The sequence below is a fragment of the Pseudophryne corroboree genome, chromosome 3, assembly GCF_028390025.1.
Source record: "Pseudophryne corroboree isolate aPseCor3 chromosome 3, aPseCor3.hap2, whole genome shotgun sequence".
NCBI lineage: Eukaryota > Metazoa > Chordata > Amphibia > Anura > Myobatrachidae > Pseudophryne > Pseudophryne corroboree.
In genome coordinates, this window is record NC_086446.1 from 405,903,419 (window position 1) to 405,925,776 (window position 22,358).

General features: G+C 48.6%; 1 protein-coding gene across 4 annotated transcripts in view; it reads left to right on the forward strand.

Moving 5' to 3' along the window:
- The window catches only part of CPNE1 (copine 1), a 261,443-nt gene that overhangs the window by 162,368 nt on the left and 76,717 nt on the right, over positions 1 to 22,358 (forward strand). For all 4 annotated transcript variants that reach the window (XM_063960168.1, XM_063960169.1, XM_063960170.1 and 1 more), the window contains 2 exons: positions 11,296 to 11,424; positions 17,202 to 17,381. In XM_063960168.1, coding sequence (XP_063816238.1) covers positions 11,296 to 11,424; positions 17,202 to 17,381 — 309 coding nt within the window. The remainder of the gene's footprint in view (positions 1 to 11,295; positions 11,425 to 17,201; positions 17,382 to 22,358) is intronic.

Here is a 22,358-nt window from a genome sequence, read left to right on the forward strand (position 1 = left end):
ATGTTGGTTGTTGTGTAATGAATTGCACAAAATGAAGTCAAATGTTGCAAGGTAACCAGTTTGTTTTGGAGTGGCACACACAAAAAAAAAAGGCGAGTGTCCTATAATGGCTTAGTCAGAATCTCTGATATCAATCTAATTGACCATCTGTGACCTCTAAACAACCTGGAGAAAATCTGCTTGGAATAATGCAAAACTGGTACATTAACCTCACAGACTTCATTTGTAGACGTTAACTTAGTGTCCATTTGTGGTGTTTCAGGGGTGTTTTTTATAGGACAAAAACAGTGTCCCAAAAGGAAAATGAACTACAAAGTTCAGACTTAGGGCCAGATTCAGTTAACAGCAGTTAATTACTGCGGGCTAATTGATCTGCGAGGGATATTCAATTTGAGGTCGCTGTAGCCTGCAGGCTGCACTTACAGTAACACAGATTTTCATTTGGGCCTGAGTGAAGCTCAAACAGAAATCCACATTAAATGCCCTGATCGGGCAACGTGTTAACCCATAGCTCTGCGTACTTAGCCTGGAGTCCATGAGTTAATGCTTTAGATTAAATATGTAAGCTTGTTTCTTTGAAACACAGAACAGTGTCGCATATAAAAAATATATATTTCTCTGACGTCCTAGTGGATGCTGGGTACTCCGTAAGGACCATGGGGAATAGACGGGCTCCGCAGGAGACTGGGCACTCTTAAAAGAAAGATTAGGTACTATATCTGGTGTGCACTGGCTCCTCCCTCTATGCCCCTCCTCCAGACCTCAGTTAGAATCTGTGCCCGGCCAGAGCTGGATGCACCTAGTGGGCTCTCCTGAGCTTACTAGAAAAGAAAGTATTTGTTAGGTTTTTTATTTTCAGTGAGATCTGCTGGCAACACTCACTGCTACGAGGGACTGAGGGGAGAGAAGCAAACCTACCTGCTTGCAGCTAGCTTGTGCTTCTAAGGCTACTGGACACCATTAGCTCCAGAGGGTTCGAACACAGGGCCCGACCTCGATCGTCCGTTCCCGGAGCCGCGCCGCCGTCCCCCTTGCAGAGCCAGAAGACAGAAGAAAAAGACGAAAAACGGCAGCTGAAGACTCCAGTCTTCATTAAGGTAGCGCACAGCACTGCAGCTGTGCGCCATTGCTCCCATAGCACACCACACACTCCGGTCACTGTTGGGTGCAGGGCGCTGGGGGGGGGGGCGCCCTGGGCAGCAATTAGTTTACCTTTTGGCACAATTAGCACATAATACAGTATATAACACTGTATATGTGCTAAAAACCCTGCCATTAACATTATAAAAAGCGGGAGAAGCCCGCCGCTGAGGGGGCGGGGCTATCTTCCTCAGCACACCAGCGCCATTTTCTCTTCACAGCTCCGCTTTAAGGAAGCTCCCCAGGCTCTCCCCTGCAGTATCCAGTACAACAAGGGTAAAAAAGAGGGGGGGCACATAAATTTAGGCGCAAAATTGTGTTAATAAGCAGCTATTGGGAAAAATCACTCAGTATAGTGTAAATCCCTGTGATATATAGCGCTGTGGTGTGTGCTGGCATACTCTCTCTCTGTCTCCCCAAAGGACTTTGTGGGGTCCTGTCCTCAGTCAGAGCATTCCCTGTGTGTGTGCGGTGTGTCGGTACGGCTGTGTCGACATGTTTGATGAGGAGGCTTATGTGGAGGCGGAGCAGGAGCCGATAAGTGTGATGTTGCCCCCTACGGGGCCGACACCGGAGTGGATGGATATGTGGAAGGTATTAACCGACCGTGTCAACTCCTTACATAAAAGGTTCAATGACGTAACAGCTTTGGGACAGCCGGCATCTCAGCCCGCGCCTGCCCAGGCGTCTCGGAGGCCATCAGGGGCTCAAAAACGCCCGCTACCTCAGATGGCAGACACAGATGTCGACACGGAGTCTTACTCCAGTGTAGACGAGGAGGAGACAAATGTACAGTCCACAAGGGCCATCCGATGCATGATTACGGCAATGAAAAATGTGTTGCACATTTCTGACATTAACCCGGTTACCACAAAAAAGGGTATTATGTTTGGGGAGAAAAAGCAGCCAGTGACTTTTCCCCCATCTGATGAGTTAAATGAATTGTGTGAAGAAGCGTGGTGTTTCCCTGATAAGAAACTAGTGATTTCTAAGAGGTTACTGATGGCGTACTCTTTCCCACCAACGGATAGGTTACGTTGGGAGACATCCCCTAGGGGGGACAAGGGGCTCACACGCTTATCTAAAAGGGTGGCACTGCCGTCTCAGGATACGGCCGCCCTAAAGGAGCCTGCAGATAGAAAGCAGGAGGCTATCCTGAAGTCTGTATATACGCACTCAGGTACTATACTGAGACCTGCAATTGCTTCAGCATGGATGTGTAGTGCTGCAGCAGCATGGTCTGATACCCTGTCAGACAACATTGATTCCCTCGACAGGGATACTATTTTGCTAACCATAGAGCATATAAAGGACGTCGTCTTATATATGAGGGATGCACAGAGGGATATTTGCCGGCTGGCATCTAGAATTAATGCAATGTCCATTTCTGGCAGGAGAGTATTATGGACTCGGCAGTGGACAGGTGATGCTGATTCTAAAAGGCACATTAAGGTTTTGCCTTATAAGGGTGAGGAATTGTTTGGGGACGGTCTCTCGGACCTCGTATCCACAGCAACAGCTGGGAAGTCGACCTTTTTACCTCAGGTTCCCTCACAGCCTAAGAAAGCACCGTATTATCAAGTACAGTCCTTTCGGCCTCAGAAAGGCAAGCGGGTCAGAGGCGCATCCTTTCTGCCCAGAGGCAGGGGTAGAGGAAAAAAGCTGCACCAGACAGCCAGTTCCCAGGAACAAAAATCCTCCCCTGCTTCCACTAAGTCCACCGCATGACGCTGGGGCTCCACAGGTGGAGCCAGGTGCGGTGGGGGCGCGTCTCCGGCACTTCAGTGACCAGTGGGTTCGCTCACAGGTGGATCTATGGGTGCTACAAGTGGTATTTCAGGGATACAAGCTGGAGTTCGAGGCGACTCCCCCTCGCCGTTACCTCAAATCAGCCTTGCCAGCTGCTCCCAGGGAAAGGGAGGTAGTACTGGCGGCTATTCACAAGCTGTACCTTCAGCAGGTGATGATCAAGGTTCCCCTCCTTCAACAGGGACGGGGTTACTATTCCACAATGTTTGTGGTACCAAAACCAGACGGTTCGGTGAGACCCATTCTAAATTTAAAATCCTTGAACACTTATGTAAGGAAGTTCAAGTTCAAGATGGAATCGCTCAGGGCGGTTATTGCAAGCCTGGAAGAGGGGGATTTTATGGTGTCGCTGGACATCAAGGATGCTTACCTGCATGTCCCCATTTACCCACCTCACCAGGAGTACCTCAGGTTTGTGGTACAGGACTGTCATTACCAATTTCAGACGTTGCCGTTTGGTCTGTCCACGGCACCGAGGGGTATTTACCAAGGTAATGGCCGAAATGATGATACTCCTTCGGAAGAAGGGAGTTATAATTATCCCGTACTTGGACGATCTCCTTATAAAGGCGAGGTCCAAGGAGCAGCAGTTAGTCAGCGTAGCACTATCTCGGGAAGTGCTACAACAGCACGGCTGGATTCTGAATATCCCAAAGTCGCAGCTGATTCCTGCGACGCGTCTGCTGTTCTTGGGCATGATTCTGGACACAGAACAGAAGGTGTTTCTCCCGGTGGAGAAGGCCCAGGAGTTGTCATCTCTGGTCAGGGACCTCCTGAAACCAAAACAGGTGTCGGTGCATCACTGCACGCAAGTCCTGGGAAAGTTGGTAGCTTCTTATGAAGCAATTCCTTTCGGCAGGTTCCATGCAAGGATCTTTCAGTGGGATCTGTTAGACAAGTGGTCCGGATCGCATCTTCAGATGCATCGGTTGATCACCCTGTCACCGAGGGCCAGGGTGTATCTGCTGTGGTGGCTGCAGAGTGCTCATGTTCTCAAGGGCCGCAGATTCAGCATACAGGACTGGGTCCTGGTGACCACGGATGCAAGCCTCCGAGGTTGGGGGGCAGTCACTCAGGGAAGAAACTTCCAAGGACAGTGGTCAAGTCAGGAGACTTCCCTACACATAAATGTTCTGGAACTAAGGGCCATTTACAACGCCCTGAGTCAAGCAGAACCCCTGCTTCAAAACCAACCGGTGCTGATTCAGTCAGACAACATCACGGCGGTCGCCCATGTAAACCGCCAGGGCGGCACAAGAAGCAGGATGGCAATTGCAGAAGCCATAAGGATTCTTCGATGGGCGGAGAATCACGTGCTAGCACCGTCAGCAGTGTTCATTCCGGGAGTGGACAACTGGGAAGCAGACTTCCTCAGCAGGCACGACCTCCACCCGGGAGAGTGGGGACTTCATCCAGAAGTCTTTAAGCTGATTGTAAATCGTTGGGAACGGCCACAGGTGGACATGATGGCGTCCCGCCTCAACAAAAAGCTAAAAAGATATTGCGCCAGGTCAAGGGACCCTCAGGCGATAGCTGTAGACGCCCTAGTGACACCGTGGGTGTACCAGTCGGTTTATGTGTTCCCTCCTCTTCCTCTCATACCCAAGGTACTGAGGATAATAAGAAAGAGAGGAGTAAGAACTATACTCATCGTTCCGGATTGGCCAAGAAGAACTTGGTACCCAGAACTACAAGAAATTATCTCAGAGGACCCATGTCTGTTCCAAGACTTACCGCGGCTGCGTTTGACGGCATGGCGGTTGAACGCCGGTTCCTAACGGAAAAGGGCATTCCAGATGATGTGATTCCTACGCTGATAAAAGCTAGGAAGGATGTGACACCGCATATGGCGAAAATATGTTGCTTGGTGTGAGGCCAGGAAGGCCCCAACAGAGGAATTCCAGCTGGGTCGATTTCTGCACTTCCTACGGTCAGGAGTGACTATGGGCCTAAAATTGGGATCCATTAAAGTCCAGATTTCGGCCCTGTCTATTTTCTTTCAAAAAGAACTGGCTTCACTGCCTGAAGTTCAGACGTTTGTTAAGGGAGTGCTGCATATTCAGCCCCCTTTTGTGCCTCCAGTGGCACCTTGGGATTTCAACGTTGTGTTGGATTTCCTGAAATCACATTGGTTTGAGCCACTTCAGACCATGGAGTTGAAGTATCTCACGTGGAAGGTAGTCATGCTGTTGGCCTTGGCCTCAGCTAGGCGTGTGTCAGAATTGGCGGCTTTGTCATGTAAAAGCCCATATCTGATTTTCCATATGGACAGGGCAGAATTGAGGACTCGTCCCCAATTTCTCCCAAAGGTGGTATCAGCGTTTCATTTGAACCAACCTATTGTGGTGCCCTGCGGCTACTCGGGACTTGGAGGATTCCAAGTTGCTGGACGTAGTCCGGGCCCTGAAAATCTACATTTCCAGGACGGCTAGAGTCAGAAAAACTGACTCGCTATTTATCCTGCATGCACCCAACAAGCTGGGTGCTCCTGGTTCAAAGCAGACTATTGCTCGCTGGATCTGTAGCACGATTCAACTTGCACATTCTGTGGCTGGACTGCCGCATAATCAGTAAAAGCCCATTCCACGAGGAACGTGGGTTCTTCTTGGGCGGCTGCCCGAGGGGTCTCGGCTTTACAACTTTGCCGAGCTGCTACTTGGTCGGGTTCAAACACTTTTGCAAAATTCTACAAGTTTGATACCCTGGCTGAGGAGGACCTTGAGTTTGCTGATTCGGTGCTGCAGAGTCATCCGCACTCTCCCGCCCGTTTGGGAGCTTTGGTATAATCCCCATGGTCCTTACGGAGTTCCCAGCATCCACTAGGACGTCAGAGAAAATAAGAATTTACTCACCGGTAATTCTATTTCTCGTAGTCCGTAGTGGATGCTGGGAGCCCGTCCCAAGTGCGGACTCTCTGCAATACATGTATATAGTTATTGCTTAACTAAAGGGTTATTGTTATGAGCCATCTGTTGAATGAGGCTCGGTTGTTGTTCATACTGTTAACTGGGTATAGTTATGACAAGTTGTACGGTGTGATTGGTGTGGCTGGTATGAGTCTTACCCTGGATTCCAAATCCTTTCCTAGTAATGTCAGCTCTTCCGGGCACAGTTTCCCTAACTGAGGTCTGGAGGAGGGGCATAGAGGGAGGAGCCAGTGCACACCAGATATAGTACCTAATCTTTCTTTTAAGAGTGCCCAGTCTCCTGCGGAGCCCGTCTATTCCCCATGGTCCTTACGGAGTACCCAGCATCCACTACGGACTACGAGAAATAGAATTACCGGTGAGTAAATTCTTATTTTTGAGTTCCAGTGCTTTAAAATAAATTTATGATAGAATAAAGTGTTGGATTTATTAGACTGTAAAATGAGTGAATCTCTGCGATGCCATTGCTATATAAAGAAGTACAATGTGATATTGCACCAACTTTTACTATTTGTCTTGTATTAACGAATGGCAAACAATCTTTGGCGCATGACCTATAGGGATATGTTGGGGTGTGACAGTTGTATAGGACTGATAATGGCAGAGGCGCTGCAGGCAGAATCCCTTTAGTCCTCTGTCTGCTCCTCCCCTTTTAAAATGTAAGCTCTCAGGAGCAGGGCCCTATTTCTTCTTGTGCTTTTCTGTCTCTTACTTAAACTGGAATGCATATGATAGCCCGACAGACAGGATGACGGCTGTCACTATACCGACAGCTGCATCCCGTCAGCCGTAAGAGAGTCCGTTCGCCATGCATTGGGTCCGGTGGCTTGCTTCGCTCGCCACAGTACTATTGACACTCTGTTGGTGGAGAGGACCCACCAATCAAGTGGGAATGCCAAGCATTTGTCGGGATTCCAGGCGTCGGTATTTCACCGGCTGTCTGTATTCCAGCGTCTATAACCTGAACGCCGGGAACCCGACAGCCGGTATATTAACTGCATCCCGTTAAACAAGCTGCTACTCCATACGCTAACCCTCTGTTTTTGCCTCCCTGATGCTTTTTTCAATGTCATGTCCTCTGATGCAGTAATGTTTTTTATACCATGTACCTACATTGTCTTGTACTGTAAGTCACTGTTTTCTTGTTTTGCTCATTTGTTTATAAACTTTTTTTAGACAATGCGGAACTCTGGTAGCGCCATATACATAAACATTAATAATAATAATACATTCCTTTGCATTAGACATGATTAAGGATTTTTACTTTATACAACAGAATGAGTCTTTTTTTTTTGTTCACCTACCAATGGTGCATATGGGAGAAAATAAATGCTTGTCAGAGCGATTGAATTCGCCCTCCTGCGTATTCAATTGCGGGCCGTTTGTGCCTGTTTTTAACCATTTGCCTGGCATGGTTGTGTGAAAAGTAACGTCGCGATGTTGCCGATCTTCTTGTCCAATGTTTGAGAAAAAAAAGTATTTTTTTTTAAATGTAAGAAAAATAAAAACATGTTGGATAAGGTTCATGTTCATGTTCCTCACATAAATTCACTCCTAAAAAAAACCTGACAATTCCTGAGTTTTTTTGGGGGGAAAAATTGTCAGTTAAGTTGTTAAAGGCATTTTCACCAATGCCTTTTTAACTTTTTTTGTTTTTTCCTTTTTTTCTTCATTTTTTTAAGTGAAAAGGCATTGGTGAAAAATGCCTCAGTCGCCAAAAATGGCCGGTGTTTTCGCTGGCGTAGGTGCGAAAACAATTGGATTCACTTATCCACATGTGTTTTGCGCCTGCTGAATTTTTTGCCTGCTATCGAATAGGATTTGCCCTAAAAAAATAGCAAAAAGTGCACTTTTTCACCTAAGCGAAAATAACTGACCTAATTGAATACCCCCCATATCCTCTTGTTTTCACCATTGTAGTGTTAAATGAGTTGTGGGTCCAGTACGCTCTGCATAATTGTTCAGCATCATTTGATCATTGCCACAACACAAGAAAATAATTGATTTCGTTTTAGTAAAGCATTTTACAAAGCCGATACTCCCGTTGATATGCTGTTATATTCCCGACTGTCGGGATTCCGGTGGTCTAAATCCCAACCCCCCGAAATCCAGACAACGATTGAAATTCAGATGGTCGGAATCCCAACCGACGGCCAGAAACCCCACTTGGGTGGTGGTCCATGCTACCACACGAGTGGGAATGGTCCCGAAGCGTGGGAAGTGCAGCAAGCCCGCAAGGGAATCCGCTGCTCTCGAGGTCAGGATTCCAGCGTCTGTATTTCGACCACCGGGATCCAGTTAGTTGGGATATCATACTGATCCCCTCCTATTATCATGGACACTTGTTTGTGGGTGTGGTATAAAAGATAATGTCTAGTTAGACAGTCAATAGATAGACACCATATGTTAGACAGTACAAAAGGTCGACATGGTCAAAAGGTCGACATGAAAAAGGTAGACACCATGTTTTTTGCATTTTTGTGGTTTGTATGGCTAGTTTTATCATCTGGGACCCCCAATTGTAAAAAGGCATACCCTCGCGGGGCTCGATTCGCTCGCCGGGCTCGGTGGCTCGCTGCGCTTGCCACAAGGTTTATAACCAACTCTATGCTGACATGGATAGAGAGGGTATGAAATAGTCCAATACAGTGGTTCCCAAACTGTGTGCCGCGGCACCTTGGGGTGCCTCAGGACACTGGCAGGGGTGCCTTGGATTGGTGGTCCAGGACCAATTCAAATTATTTTTGGTCAATGTAATAGACAAAACCAGTGCTTGTGGCTGCCAATTTATAAAATCTGAGGACAAACAGAAGCAAATATTGTCCTGCAACACACTAAAGATACTAAGGATGACACATAAACATAATTTACTTATTGTTTTCTAAAATTCTCAAATAAACTTTTGGCCTAGGGGTGCCGTGAAAAAATTCTGATACTCTAGGTGCCATGATTAAAAAAAGTTTGGGAACCACTGGTCCAATAACATGTTCAATGTAAAAAAACCAAAAACATTTGTCTATCTTTTTTTATGTTGACCTTTTGACCCTGTCAACCTTTTGTACTGTCTACCTTTTTCAAGTTGACCTTTTGACCTTGTCGACCTAATGTCTGTCTAACACAGGGGTGGGCAATTATTTCAGCTGAGGGGCCACTTGACATTTCCTGTCAGTATCCGAGGGCCGCATACAAAATAGCAGCTCGCCCCACTTGCCATAAATATAGGGACGTGGCTTCATGTGGAAGGGGTGTGGGCAAAAAATACAGATTCATATTAGGCTGCACAATAGTCTCCGTTATTCAAATTGCGCCACTTACACACATTACACCAGGTAGAGCCCCTTTTACACACATTACGGCAGGTAGAGAGCGTTTTTACACATTAACATTTTATTTAGGATAATTATTGTGCAGCAAGCAAATTATCCAGTGTCTTATGGCCCCTGGGGAAAGGTGTGACATGGTGACAGAACACGGTGGGGGTGACACGGTGACAGAACACGGTGGGGGTGACACGGTGACAGAACACGGTGGGGGTGACAGAACACGGTGGGGGTGACACGGTGACAGAACACGGTGGGGGTGACATGGTGACAGAACACGGGGAGGGGGGGTGACAGTGACAGAACATGGGTGTGACACGGTGACAGAACACGGGGGGTGACACTGTGACAGAACACGGGGGGGGTGACACGGTGAAAGAACACGGGGAGGGGGGTGTGACAGTGACAGAACATGGTGGGTGTGACAGAACACGGGGAGGGGGGTGACAGTGACAGAACACGGGGAGTGTGACACAGTGAAAGAATACGGGGAGGGGGGGTGACAGAATACGGTGGGGTGACAGAACACGGGGGATGTGACATGGTGACAGAACATGGTGGGGTTGACTGTGACAGAACACGGGGAGGTGACACAGTGACAGAACACGGGGAGGTGACACAGTGACAGAACACGGGGAGGTGACACAGTGACAGAACACGGGGGGTGTGACACAGTGACAGAACACGGGGGTGTGACAGTGACAACACGGGGGGGGGTGACAGTGACAGAACACGGGGGCGTGACACAGTGACAGGACACGGGGGGTGTGACATAGTTACAGAACAATGTTATGGTCGACAGTCATTAGGTCGACCACTATTGGTGGACATGGTCGACATGGACACATGGTCGACACATGAAAAGGTCGACATGAGTTTTTTAACTTTTTTTTCTTTTGGGGAACTTTTCCATACTTTACGATCCATGTGGACTACGACTGGGACGGTAATCTGTGCCAAGCGAAGGCACCATGCGAGGGGACGCGGTGCACTAATTAGGGTTCCCAGTCACTTTACGCCAAAAACGACACCAAAAAAAGTAAAAAACCTCATGTCGACCTTTTCATGTGTCAACCTTTCATGTGTTGACCATTTTCATGTGTCCATGTCGACCTAATGACTGTCTACCATAACATGGTCGACCATTCATACCGGAACCACAGAACACGGGGGGGTGACATGGTGACAGAACATGGGGGTGACATGGTGATAGAACACGGGAGGGGTTGGTACAGCGAGAGCTAAAGATCTCTCCCCCAAACCTAAATACAGTCTGACGCCACTGCCCACACACACAAATATATGCGCACACACAAACACACACACACACACACACTTTCACTTTTCCCATTAACTTACTGATCTGGCTGGCAGTGGCAGGAAGGATGGATCTGTAGCAGTCTGGCTCTTGTCCCGTGTAGCTCCGCCCCCTGAGGTCCCGTGTAGCCCCGCCCCCTCATCGGCTCGTAGCCCCGCCCCCTTCTCGGCTGAACACAGCCGTTGTCACTGGGGACTCTGGAGGAGGCTGCTACAACGCAGCAGCAGGGGAGAGAGGCGCCGCTGGCAGCTTGGAGGTAATGCAGTGCAGAACAATGACAAGCAGCTCAGCCGGTCGGGCCGCTTGTCATTGCTCGCTGGTGGGAGGCAGTGGGCCGGGCAGGATCGGTTTGCGGGCCGCATCCGGCCCGCGGGCCGTATTTTGCCCACCACTAGTCTAACATATGGTGTCTATCTATTGACTGTCTAACTAGACACTCTATCAACCGGATACCCTTGATTTGTATGTTTTGGTAAACTGACATTTTTCATTTGCATTCTTTATTGAATTCAGCATAACAGCCTAACACTTACTAATAGGTAACATCAGTTGTGCTAATAATGCAATGTTTTCTTTTGCAGCTGGTGTATAACAAAGTTTGGCTTTTGGAATGTATTCAAATAACGTTTTAAATTTCTATATGGAAACTTTAGCTTTATTACAGATGTTCCAGCAAATTATTTGGCTGTGATTTTATTCATGCTGCTGTCCAATATATAGCGCTGGATTCATTGTGGCTTCAGGGATGGACAACTTGTCATGTGCCTCTTTTCTTCAACAGATGGCTCAATGTGTGACCAAAGTCCAGCTGTCCATCTCTTGCTCAGATCTGTTGGATAAAGACATTGGATCCAAATCTGATCCCCTTTGTGTGGTTTTACAAAGCATTGGTGATGGAAAGTGGTCAGAGGTAAAATAGTTTTTCAAATTAATCCTTTTATCTAGCTATAGTCTCGTTCCATGCCAGATCAGCCAGGACATGACACCCACCGACTCCGACCCTATAGTGTTAATTTTACAATCAAATAAATTATTTGAGGAACAGCCATTTTTCTTCTTCTCTTTTACGTCCTAGGGGATGCTGGGGACTCCAAAAGGACCATGGGGTATAGACGGGATCCGCAGGAGCTTGGGCACACTGAAAAGACTTAAGACTGGGTGTGAACTGGCTCCTCCCTCTATGCCCCTCCTCCAGACCTCAGTTACACTTTGTCCCCAGGACTGACTGGACACTCACAGGGGAGCTCTCCTAAGTTTCTCTGGAAAATACTTTTTGTTAGGTTTTTTATTTTCAGGGAGACCTGCTGGCTACAGGCTCCCTGCATCGCGGGAGTGAGGGGGGAGAAGCAGACCTACTTCTTCTTAGTTTAAAGGCTCTGCTTCTCGGCTACTGGACACCATTAGCTCCAGAGGGTTCGATCACTTGGTGCGCCTAGCTGCTTGTTCCCGGAGCCACGCCGTCACCCCCTCACAGAAGCCAGAAGTCGGTTGAGTATGAGAAGATCAGAAGACTTCAGGACGGCATTCGGTGACCAGGTACAGCGCAGCGGAGACGCTGCGCTCCATGCTCCCACACACATCGCGGATGGCACTCGCAGGGTGAGGGGCGCTTGGGGGGGTCGCCCTGGGCAGCAGGTCACTGGGGTCCGGGTAGCCGGCAGGCACTGTCGGTGCCTCGGCACCATTCATCAGCCCCTGCCGGCATTTTCAAATTGGGCGCGCTGAAGCCCGCCGGGAAGGGGCGGAACTTAGCGCGCGGCTCACGGCGCCATCTTCCTCTCCTCCATGCGGCGGCAAGGAGACACTGGGCCGGACCTCCATCACTCCCCGCAAGTAACGGGGAGATTTCTCGGGGGGGGGGGGGGGGGGGCGCAGTGTGGTGCATTAGTTTATTCTAGCAGCGCTGGTATTATATATCCCCTATAGGGATATATAGGCCCTGGGGTGTGAGCTGGCATACTCCCTCTGGGTCTCTCTCTGGGCTTCACTATAGGCCTGTCCCCTAGCTGAGGCATTTTGTGTGTCGATCAATTGTGTCGACATGTCTAGCTGAGGCATTTTGTGTGTGTCGATCAATTGTGTCGACATGTCGAAGGCTGAATGTGATTCACCGAAGGAGGTTGTAGGGGGTGAAGTTGTGGGTCTGGATTTGGGTCTGTCGGCGCAGCTGACACCTGATTTACTCTTGTTATTAACTACAATCAATACGAATGTAGCTTCGTTATCTAAGAGGTTAGGTAAATCTGAGTCACAGACGCAGGTGTGGAAAAAGTCCATAGAGGAGGCTTTATCTCAGGTACAGACCCCATCAGGCTCGCAGAAGCGGCCGTTTACTCAGGTGGCAGATACTGATACCGACTCTGACTCTGACTCTGAGGTCGATTTTTCAGACGCGGCTTTGCATCCGCGTTTAGTAAAGAGTATTCAGTACATGATTGTGGCGATAAAGGATGTTTTACACATTTCTGATGAACCTGCGGTGCAGGAAACAAGGATTTGTTTGTTCAAAGGGAAAAAACCTGAAGTGAAATTTCCCCCCTCTCATGAAATGAATACTCTTTGTGAAAAGGCCTGGGAGTCGCCGGATAAGAGGTGGCAGATTCCTAAGAGGATTTACATGGCGTATCCTTTCCCCTCTGATGACAGGGAAAAATGGGAGTCGTCTCCAAATGTTGACAAAGCTTTATCTCGTTTGTCTAAAAAGGTGGCGCTTCCGTCTCCGGACACGGCCGCTCTCAAGGATCGCAAGCTGGAGACGTCTCTGAAGTCCATTTTTGCTAATACAGGCGCCTTGCTCAGACCTGCAGTAGCGTCGGTGTGGGTAAGTAGTGCTATTGCTAAATGGGCCGAGAATTTGGCCACTGACATGGATACCCTTGAAAAAGATAGTGTTCTTCTGACTCTTGGTTATATCAAGGACGCTGCAGATTACCTGAAGGATGCGGCGAGGGATGTTTGTCTTTTGGGATCAAGAGCCAATGCCATGTCAATATCGGCTAGGAGGGCGTTGTGGATCCATCAATAGAATGCTGATGCCGACTCCAAGAGAGCTATGGAAGCTTTACCCTTCAAAGGTAATGTCTTGTTTGGGAACGGCTTTGCGGACCTGGTCTCTACCGCGACGGCGGGTAAGTCCTCTTTTCTTCCCTATGTTCCCACACAGCACAAAAAGGCACCGCATCAGCAGATGCAGTCCTTTCGTCCTAATAAATACAGGTGTGGAAAGGGTTCGTCCTTCCTCGCTTCAAAGGGTAAAGGAAGGGGTAGGAAGTCTCCTGCCGTGTCAGGCGCCCAGGACCAAAAGTCCTCCCCTGCCTCTACCAAGTCCACCGCATGACGTTGGGGCTTCCCTGGGGGAGTCTGGACCGGTGGGGGGGCGTCTCCGAGTCTTCAGTCAGGTCTGGATTCGTTCAGGCCTTAATCCTTGGGTCCTAGAGATTGTATCTCAGGGATACAAGCTGGAGTTTCGGGAGGTGCCCCCTCACTGGTTTTTCGTTTCGCCCTTACCAGCGTCTTTTCCGGACAGGGAGCTGGTGTTGGCAGCGATACAAAAATTGTGTCATCAGAAGGTCATTGTTCCAGTTCCCCCGTCACAACGGGGGGAGCGGTTCTACTCGAGCCTATTTGTGGTGCCGAAACTGGACGGTTCGGTCAGACCGATTCTGAATCTAAAATCCCTCAATCCATACTTGAAAGTTTTCAAGTTCAAGATGGAATCTCTTCGAGCTGTGATTTCTAGCCTAGAAGGGGGGGATTGTATGGCGTCAGTCGACATAAAGGATGCCTACTTACACGTCCCGATATTTCCTTCACATCAGGCCTTCCTCAGGTTTGCGATACAGGACTCTCATTACCAATTTCAAACGTTGCCGTTTGGCCTTTCCACGGCCGCGAGAGTGTTCACCAAGGTCATGGCGGAAATGATGGTTCTCCTTCGCAAGCAGGGGGTTTCAATTATCCCGTACTTGGACGATCTCCTGATAAAGGAGAGGCCCAAAGAAAGGTTGCTAATGAGTGTGGACTTGGTGCTGTCGGTGCTTCGACAGCACGGTTGGCTGCTAAATTTACCAAATCTCAGATGATTCCGACCACGGCGGAGGCCACAAGAATCCTTCGCTGGGCGGAACAGCACCTGAGCGCCCTGTCAGCAGTCTTCCTTCCGGGAGTAGACAACTGGGAAGCAGACTTCCTCAGCAGGCACGATCTCCATCCGGGAGAGTGGGCTCTTCATCAAGAGGTGTTTGCAGACGTGACAAAGCGTTGGGGACTCCCTCTGATAGACATGATGGCGTCTCGTCTCAACAAGAAGCTTCCGTGGTATTGTTCCAGGTCAAGGGACCCCCAAGCCAGTGCGGTGGATGCCCTGGTGTCTCCGTGGGTGTTCAAGTTGGTGTATGTGTTCCCTCCACTTCCTCTCATTCCAAAGGTACTGGGGATCATTCGGCGAGCAAGGGTTCAGGCGATTCTCGTAGTTCCAGATTGGCCAAGAAGGGCCTGGTATCCGGACCTTCAGGAATTACTAGTGGAAGATTCTTGGCCGCTTCCTCTAAGAGGGGACCTGTTGTTGCAGGGTCCATGCGTGTTTCCAGACTTAGCGCGGCTGCGTTTGACGGCATGGAAGTTGAGCGCCAGATCTTGGCTCGTAAAGGTATTCCAGGAGAGGTCATGCCTACTCTCCTCAGGGCTAGGAAGAAGGTTACGGCGAAGCATTATCACCGTATTTGGAAGAAGTATGTTTCCTGGTGTGAGTTTAAGAAGGCTCCTGCGGAAGAATTTAACTTGGGGCGTTTTCTCCACTTTTTGCAGGCTGGTGTGGATGCAGGCCTGAAGTTGGGCTCCGTCAAGGTGCAGATTTCGGCATTGTCTATTTTCTTTCAAAAAGAACTGGCGGCCCTCCCAGAGGTTCAGATGTTCGTGAAGGGAGTTTTGCATATCAATCCTCCGTTTGTGCCTCCTGTGGCCCCATGGGATCTGGACGTGGTCTTACAGTTTCTCATGTCTTCCTGGTTTGAGCCTTTGCGTAAGGTTGAGTTGAAGTTTCTCACCTGGAAGGTAGTCATGTTGTTGGCACTGGCTTCTGCCAGGCGGGTGTCTGAGTTGGCGGCCTTATCTCATAAAAGCCTGTACTTGGTCTTTCATTCGGATAGGGCAGAATTGAGGACTCTGCAACAATTTTTACCAAAGGTGGTCTCCGCGTTTCACATTAATCAACCTATTGTGGTACCGGTGACCAGGGATGCTGGGACAGTTCCCAGGTCTCTGGATGTAGTGAGGGCGTTGAAGATCTACGTCGCCCGTACAGCGGTTGCCAGGAAAACTGAGGCACTGTTTGTCCTGTACGCTTCCAAAAAGATTGGTCATCCTGCTTCAAAACAGACTATTGCACGCTGGATTTGTAGTACGATTCAGCAGGCTCATTCTTCGTCCGGATTACCGGTGCCGAAGTCTGTGAAAGCCCATTCTACCAGGAAGGTGGGCTCGTCTTGGGCGGCTGCCCGGGGCGTCTCGGCTCTACAGGTCTGCCGAGCGGCTACTTGGTCGGGTTGAAACACGTTTGCCAAGTTCTATAAGTTTGATACCCTGGCTGATGAGGACCTTGCGTTTGCTCAGTCGGTGCTGCAGAGTCGTCCGCACTCTCCCGTCCGGTCTGGAGCTTTGGTATAAACCCCATGGTCCTTTTGGAGTCCCCAGCATCCTCTAGGACGTAAGAGAAAATAGGATTTTGGTACTTACCGGTAAATCCTTTTCTCCTAGTCCGTAGAGGGTGCTGGGCGCCCATCCCAGTGCGGACTGTTCTTGTAGTGTTCTTTTGTCGGTTCACTTAGTTTATACACGGGTTGTGTATTTCTGGTTTCAGCTTGTTGCTGTTGTTTTTTCATACTGTTCTCTGGTTTACTGTTACTCCGGTTGTACGGTATGGTTGTGGTGTGGGCTGGTATGTTTGTAGCCCTTAGTTTACACAAAAATCCTTTCCTGGAAATGTCCGTATCTCCTGGGCACAGTTCCTATAACTGAGGTCTGGAGGAGGGGCATAGAGGGAGGAGCCAGTTCACACCCAGTCAAAGTCTTTTCAGTGTGCCCAAGGTCCTGCGGATCCCGTCTATACCCCATGGTCCTTTAGGAGTCCCCAGCATCCTCTACGGAGTAGGAGAAAAGGATTTACCGGTAAGTACCAAAATCCTATTTTATTAATCCATCTTAAATCCGCTTCCAAAGCAATTCTAATGATTGTAGAAGTTAGATAAAATGTGATTTGTATTTTGAAAAGGATACATTACATTTTTAGTGAAATATTAACCATAGTGCTTTGTCATTGACTACCACACCAATACAGATGTTTAAGGGGAGAAACACAAGTTTTTGTAGCTGTGATTAAGTAAAAATTCTCCAGAGTCTGGTGTAACAGGAGACCACACGGGAGCATGTGAACAAAGTGGTCTATCTGGTCTCGGGCTAACAATTGCAGCATGCTCAAAAATAATCCAATTTAATTGAACATTAAAACACTTTGGCACATGCAAGTATTCTAGGAATTTTATTTTCCAATATTTACTGTAGTCACTGCTCATATATTTAGGTAGAATGGACATGCTTAGAACAGTCTGTGTATTTGAATTGTTTTTGCATTGAAGCATTAAACTAATCATCTTAGTAAATCAATGTTCCCGTCTTATCGTTTGGCTCTAGTTGGCCCGGACAGAGAGGATCAAGAACTGTCAGAGCCCAGAGTTCTCCACAAAACCAGTTATTGATTATTACTTTGAGAAAGTGCAGAGTATCAAGTTTGGAGTCTATGACATTGACAACAAATCTGTTGATCTGAACGATGATGATTATCTTGGAGGGTTTGAGTGTACTCTTGGTCAGGTATGATGTGTACCTTTTAGAAATAATATCCCATTGTCTATGCATTTGAGGACGTCCTAAATTAGACTCGATAAATTTTGCCATTCAGATGTACATCTTTGTGATCCCGTCACCTCAACTGGTATACTTGCTGTGTATCTATGGTTGGGGCATGTGCACTTCCAAATCTAAAGATGCATAGTGTCATTTTTGTGTATTTAAAGACCTCTCCACTAGCAAATTCATCTCAAAATAAACTATTGAACTGCATTTGAAAAGTTTCTAAGATTAACATACATTTGTCCAGTTTTATATTATACCCTTTGTCACACTTTATTTTCACTTTCATTTGATCCTCAGGCTAATTGAGCTCATTGTGGAGAGTGAATGCAGTGGAACACTAGGCTATACTTCTTTACCCTTGATGTCCCCTTCTTACCCAAATCAAATCACACTGCTGATTGGCTTGTTTAGCTATCGGGCATCTACAGCTCACTTCTCTATATTTCATCCGCAATAGATCACTAGGAAGGAGAGCTGGAAGGGTTGAGTCCGTTAGCAGTGTGTGTTGTAGCTTGTGTGTAGAGAAATCTAATGAAATTCTGTGGTGCATTGATTAGTATTTCTCTAGCATCCATAAGGGATATTAGGGAGACTTAGTACGATGGGGTGTAGACTGGGGCCAAAGGAGCTGGTGCACTTTAAATTTCTTCACTGGGTGTGCTGGATCCTGCCCTCTATGCCCCCTCCCACAGGCAGTTTAGAAAAAAGTGCCCTCAGTAGAGGATGCACATTTCTGCAGCTCCAGAGAGTTTTTCTTCAATTTCTTTTAAACTTTTTTATTTTCGGTATGCTGCACCATGGGAGTTAGTTCCGAGGTGTCAGACCCGCTTCCCCGCTGCAGGACCACCGTCCTGAGAGGTTGTTTGTTCAGCGGGGCACTGCGCCATAGCTGTCGCAATCGCAGCACACTGCACACCCCTAACATATGCTGGAAGGTGACGACTGTGGTGAGTACAAACCAGGGGCCCTGCTACGGGGGTCCCCCGGTTCACGGTGCAGTAAAAGCGTGGGCACGGCATATGGGACCCTCCTAGGGGGACCCGCGAGAGCCCCCCGTGTAAACTGGCTAGCGGTGGCTGCTGAATCAGGAGGGAGACGGGGAAACGCGTTAAATACTTTTCTCTATCGTCCTAAGTGGATGCTGGGGTTCCTGAAAGGACCATGGGGAATAGCGGCTCCGCAGGAGACAGGGCACAAAAAAGTAAAGCTTTACTAGGTCAGGTGGTGTGCACTGGCTCCTCCCCCTATGACCCTCCTCCAGACTCCAGTTAGATTTTGTGCCCGAACGAGAAGGGTGCAATCTAGGTGGCTCTCCTAAAGAGCTGCTTAGAGAAAGTTTAGTTTAGGTTTTTTTCTTTACAGTGAGTCCTGCTGGCAACAGGATCACTGCAACGTGGGACTTAGGGGGAAAGTAGTAAACTCACCTGCATGCAGAGTGGATTTGCTGCTTGGCTACTGGACACCATTAGCTCCAGAGGGATCGAACACAGGCCCAGCCGTGGAGTCCGGTCCCGGAGCCGCGCCGCCGACCCCCTTGCAGATGCTGAAGCGTGAAGAGGTCCGGAAACCGGCGGCTGAAGACTCCTCAGTCTTCATAAGGTAGCGCACAGCACTGCAGCTGTGCGCCATTTTCCTCTCAGCACACTTCACTGGGCAGTCACTGAGGGTGCAGAGCGCTGGGGGGGGGCGCTCTGAGAGGCAAATATAAACCTTATACAAGGCTAAAAATACCTCACATATAGCCCATAGGGGCTATATGGAGATATTTAACCCCTGCCTGACTGGAAAAATAGCGGGAGAAGAACCCGCCGAAAAAGGGGCGGGGCCTATCTCCTCAGCACACGGCGCCATTTTCTGTCACAGCTCCGCTGGTCAGAACGGCTCCCAGGTCTCTCCCCTGCACTGCACTACAGAAACAGGGTAAAACAGAGAGGGGGGGCACATTAATGGCTATATATATATATATATTAAAGCAGCTATAAGGGAGCACTTAATATAAGGATATCCCTTGTATATATAGCGCTTTGTGGTGTGTGCTGGCAGACTCTCCCTCTGTCTCCCCAAAAGGGCTAGTGGGTCCTGTCTTCATTAGAGCATTCCCTGTGAGTTTGCGGTGTGTGTCGGTACGTGGTGTCGACATGTATGAGGACGATATTGGTGTGGAGGCGGAGCAATTGCCAAATATGCAGATGTCACCCCCCAGGGGGTCGACACCAGAATGGATGCCTTTATTTGTGGAATTACGTGATGGTTTATCTTCCCTTAAACAGTCAGTTGAGGACATGAGGCGGCCGGACAATCAATTAATGCCTGTCCAGGCGCCTCAAACACCGTCAGGGGCTGTAAAACGCCCTTTGCCTCAGTCGGTCGACACAGACCCAGACACGGGCACTGATTCCAGTGACGACGGTAGAAATTCAAACGTATTTTCCAGTAGGGCCACACGTTATATGATTTTGGCAATGAAGGAGACGTTACATTTAGCTGATACTACAGATACCGTAAAACAGGGTATTATGTATGGTGTGAAAAAACTACAAACAGTTTTTCCTGAATCAGAAGAATTAAATGACGTGTGTGATGAAGCGTGGGTTGCTCCTGATAAAAAGTTGATAATTTCAAAAAAAGTTATTGGCATTATACCCTTTCCCGCCAGAGGTTAGGGCGCGCTGGGAAACACCCCCTAAGGTGGACAAGGCGCTCACACGCTTATCCAAACAAGTGGCGTTACCCTCTCCTGAGACGGCCGCACTTAAGGATCCATCAGATAGAAAGATGGAAGTTATTCAAAAGAATATATACACACATGCAGGTGTTATACTACGACCAGCTATAGCAACTGCCTGGATGTGCAGTGCTGGAGTAGTTTGGTCAGAATCCCTGATTGAAAATATTGATACCCTAGATAGGGACAATGTTTTACTGTCGTTAGAACAAATAAAGGATGCATTTATCTATATGCGTGATGCACAGAGGGATATTTGCACACTGGCATCTCGGGTGAGTGCTATGTCCATTTCAGCCAGAAGAGCCTTATGGACACGACAGTGGACAGGCGATGCGGATTCAAAACGTCACATGGAGGTTTTGCCGTATAAAGGGGAGGAGTTATTTGGAGTTGGTCTATCAGACTTGGTGGCCACGGCTACTGCCGGGAAATCCACTTTTTTACCTCAAGTCACTCCCCAACAGAGAAAGGCACCGACCTTTCAACCGCAGCCTTTTCGCTCCTACAAAAATAAGAGAGCAAAGGGCTTGTCGTACCTGCCACGAGGCAGAGGAAGAGGGAAGAGACACCAACAGGCAGCTCCTTCCCAGGAACAGAAGCCCTCCCCGGCTCCTGCAAAAACCTCAGCATGACGCTGGGGCCTCTCAAGCGGACTCGGGGACAGTGGGGGGCCGTCTCAAAAATTACAGCGCGCAGTGGGCTCACTCGCAGGTAGACCCCTGGATCCTGCAGATAATATCTCAGGGGTACAGGTTGGAATTAGAGACGGATCCTCCTCATCGTTTCCTGAAGTCTGCCTTACCAACCGTCTCTTCCGAAAGGGAGAGGGTGTTGGAAGCCATTCACAAGCTGTACGCTCAGCAGGTGATAGTCAAAGTACCCCTATTACAACAAGGAAAGGGGTATTATTCCACTCTATTTGTGGTACCGAAGCCGGATGGCTCGGTAAGGCCTATTCTAAATCTGAAGTCCTTGAACCTCTACATAAAAAAGTTCAAGTTCAAGATGGAGTCACTCAGAGCAGTGATAGCGAACCTGGAAGAAGGGGACTTTATGGTATCCTTGGACATCAAGGATGCGTATCTACACGTTCCGATTTACCCCGCACACCAGGGGTACCTCAGGTTCATTGTTCAAAACTGTCACTATCAGTTTCAGACGCTGCCGTTCGGATTGTCCACGGCGCCTCGGGTCTTTACCAAGGTAATGGCCGAGATGATGATTCTTCTTCGAAGAAAAGGCGTATTAGTTATCCCATACTTGGACGATCTCCTAATAAGGGCAAGGTCCAGAGAACAGCTGGAGACAGCTTTAGCACTATCTCAAGAGGTGCTAAGACAACACGGGTGGATTCTGAATATTCCAAAATCCCATTTAATCCCGACAACTCGTCTGCTGTTCCTAGGAATGATTCTGGACACGGTTCAGAAAAAGGTTTTCCTTCCAGAGGAAAAAGCCAAGGAGTTATCCGATCTGGTCAGGAACCTCCTAAAACCAGGAAAAGTGTCAGTACATCAATGCACAAGAGTCCTGGGAAAAATGGTGGCTTCTTACGAAGCAATTCCATTCGGCAGATTCCATGCAAGAATATTCCAAAGGGATCTGTTGGACAAATGGTCAGGGTCGCATCTGCAGATGCACCTGCGAATAACCCTGTCACCAAAGACAAGGGTGTCACTTCTGTGGTGGTTGCAGAAGGCTCACCTATTAGAAGGCCGCAGATTCGGCATTCAGGATTGGATCCTGGTGACCACGGACGCCAGCCTGAGAGGCTGGGGAGCAGTCACACAAGGAAGAAACTTCCAGGGAGTATGGACGAGTCTGGAAAAGTCTCTTCACATAAACATTCTGGAACTAAGAGCAATCTACAATGCTCTAAGCCAGGCGGAACTTCTCCTGCAAGGAAAGCCGGTGTTGATTCAGTCGGACAACATCACGGCGGTCGCCCATGTAAACAGGCAGGGCGGCACAAGAAGCAGGAGTGCAATGGCAGAGGCTGCCAGGATTCTTCGCTGGGCGGAGAATCACGTGATAGCACTGTCAGCAGTGTTCATCCCGGGCGTGGACAACTGGGAAGCAGACTTCCTCAGCAGACACGATCTTCATCCGGGAGAGTGGGGTCTACATCCAGAAGTCTTCAACATGTTAATAGACCGTTGGGAAAGACCAATTGTAGACATGATGGCGTCTCGCCTCAACAAGAAACT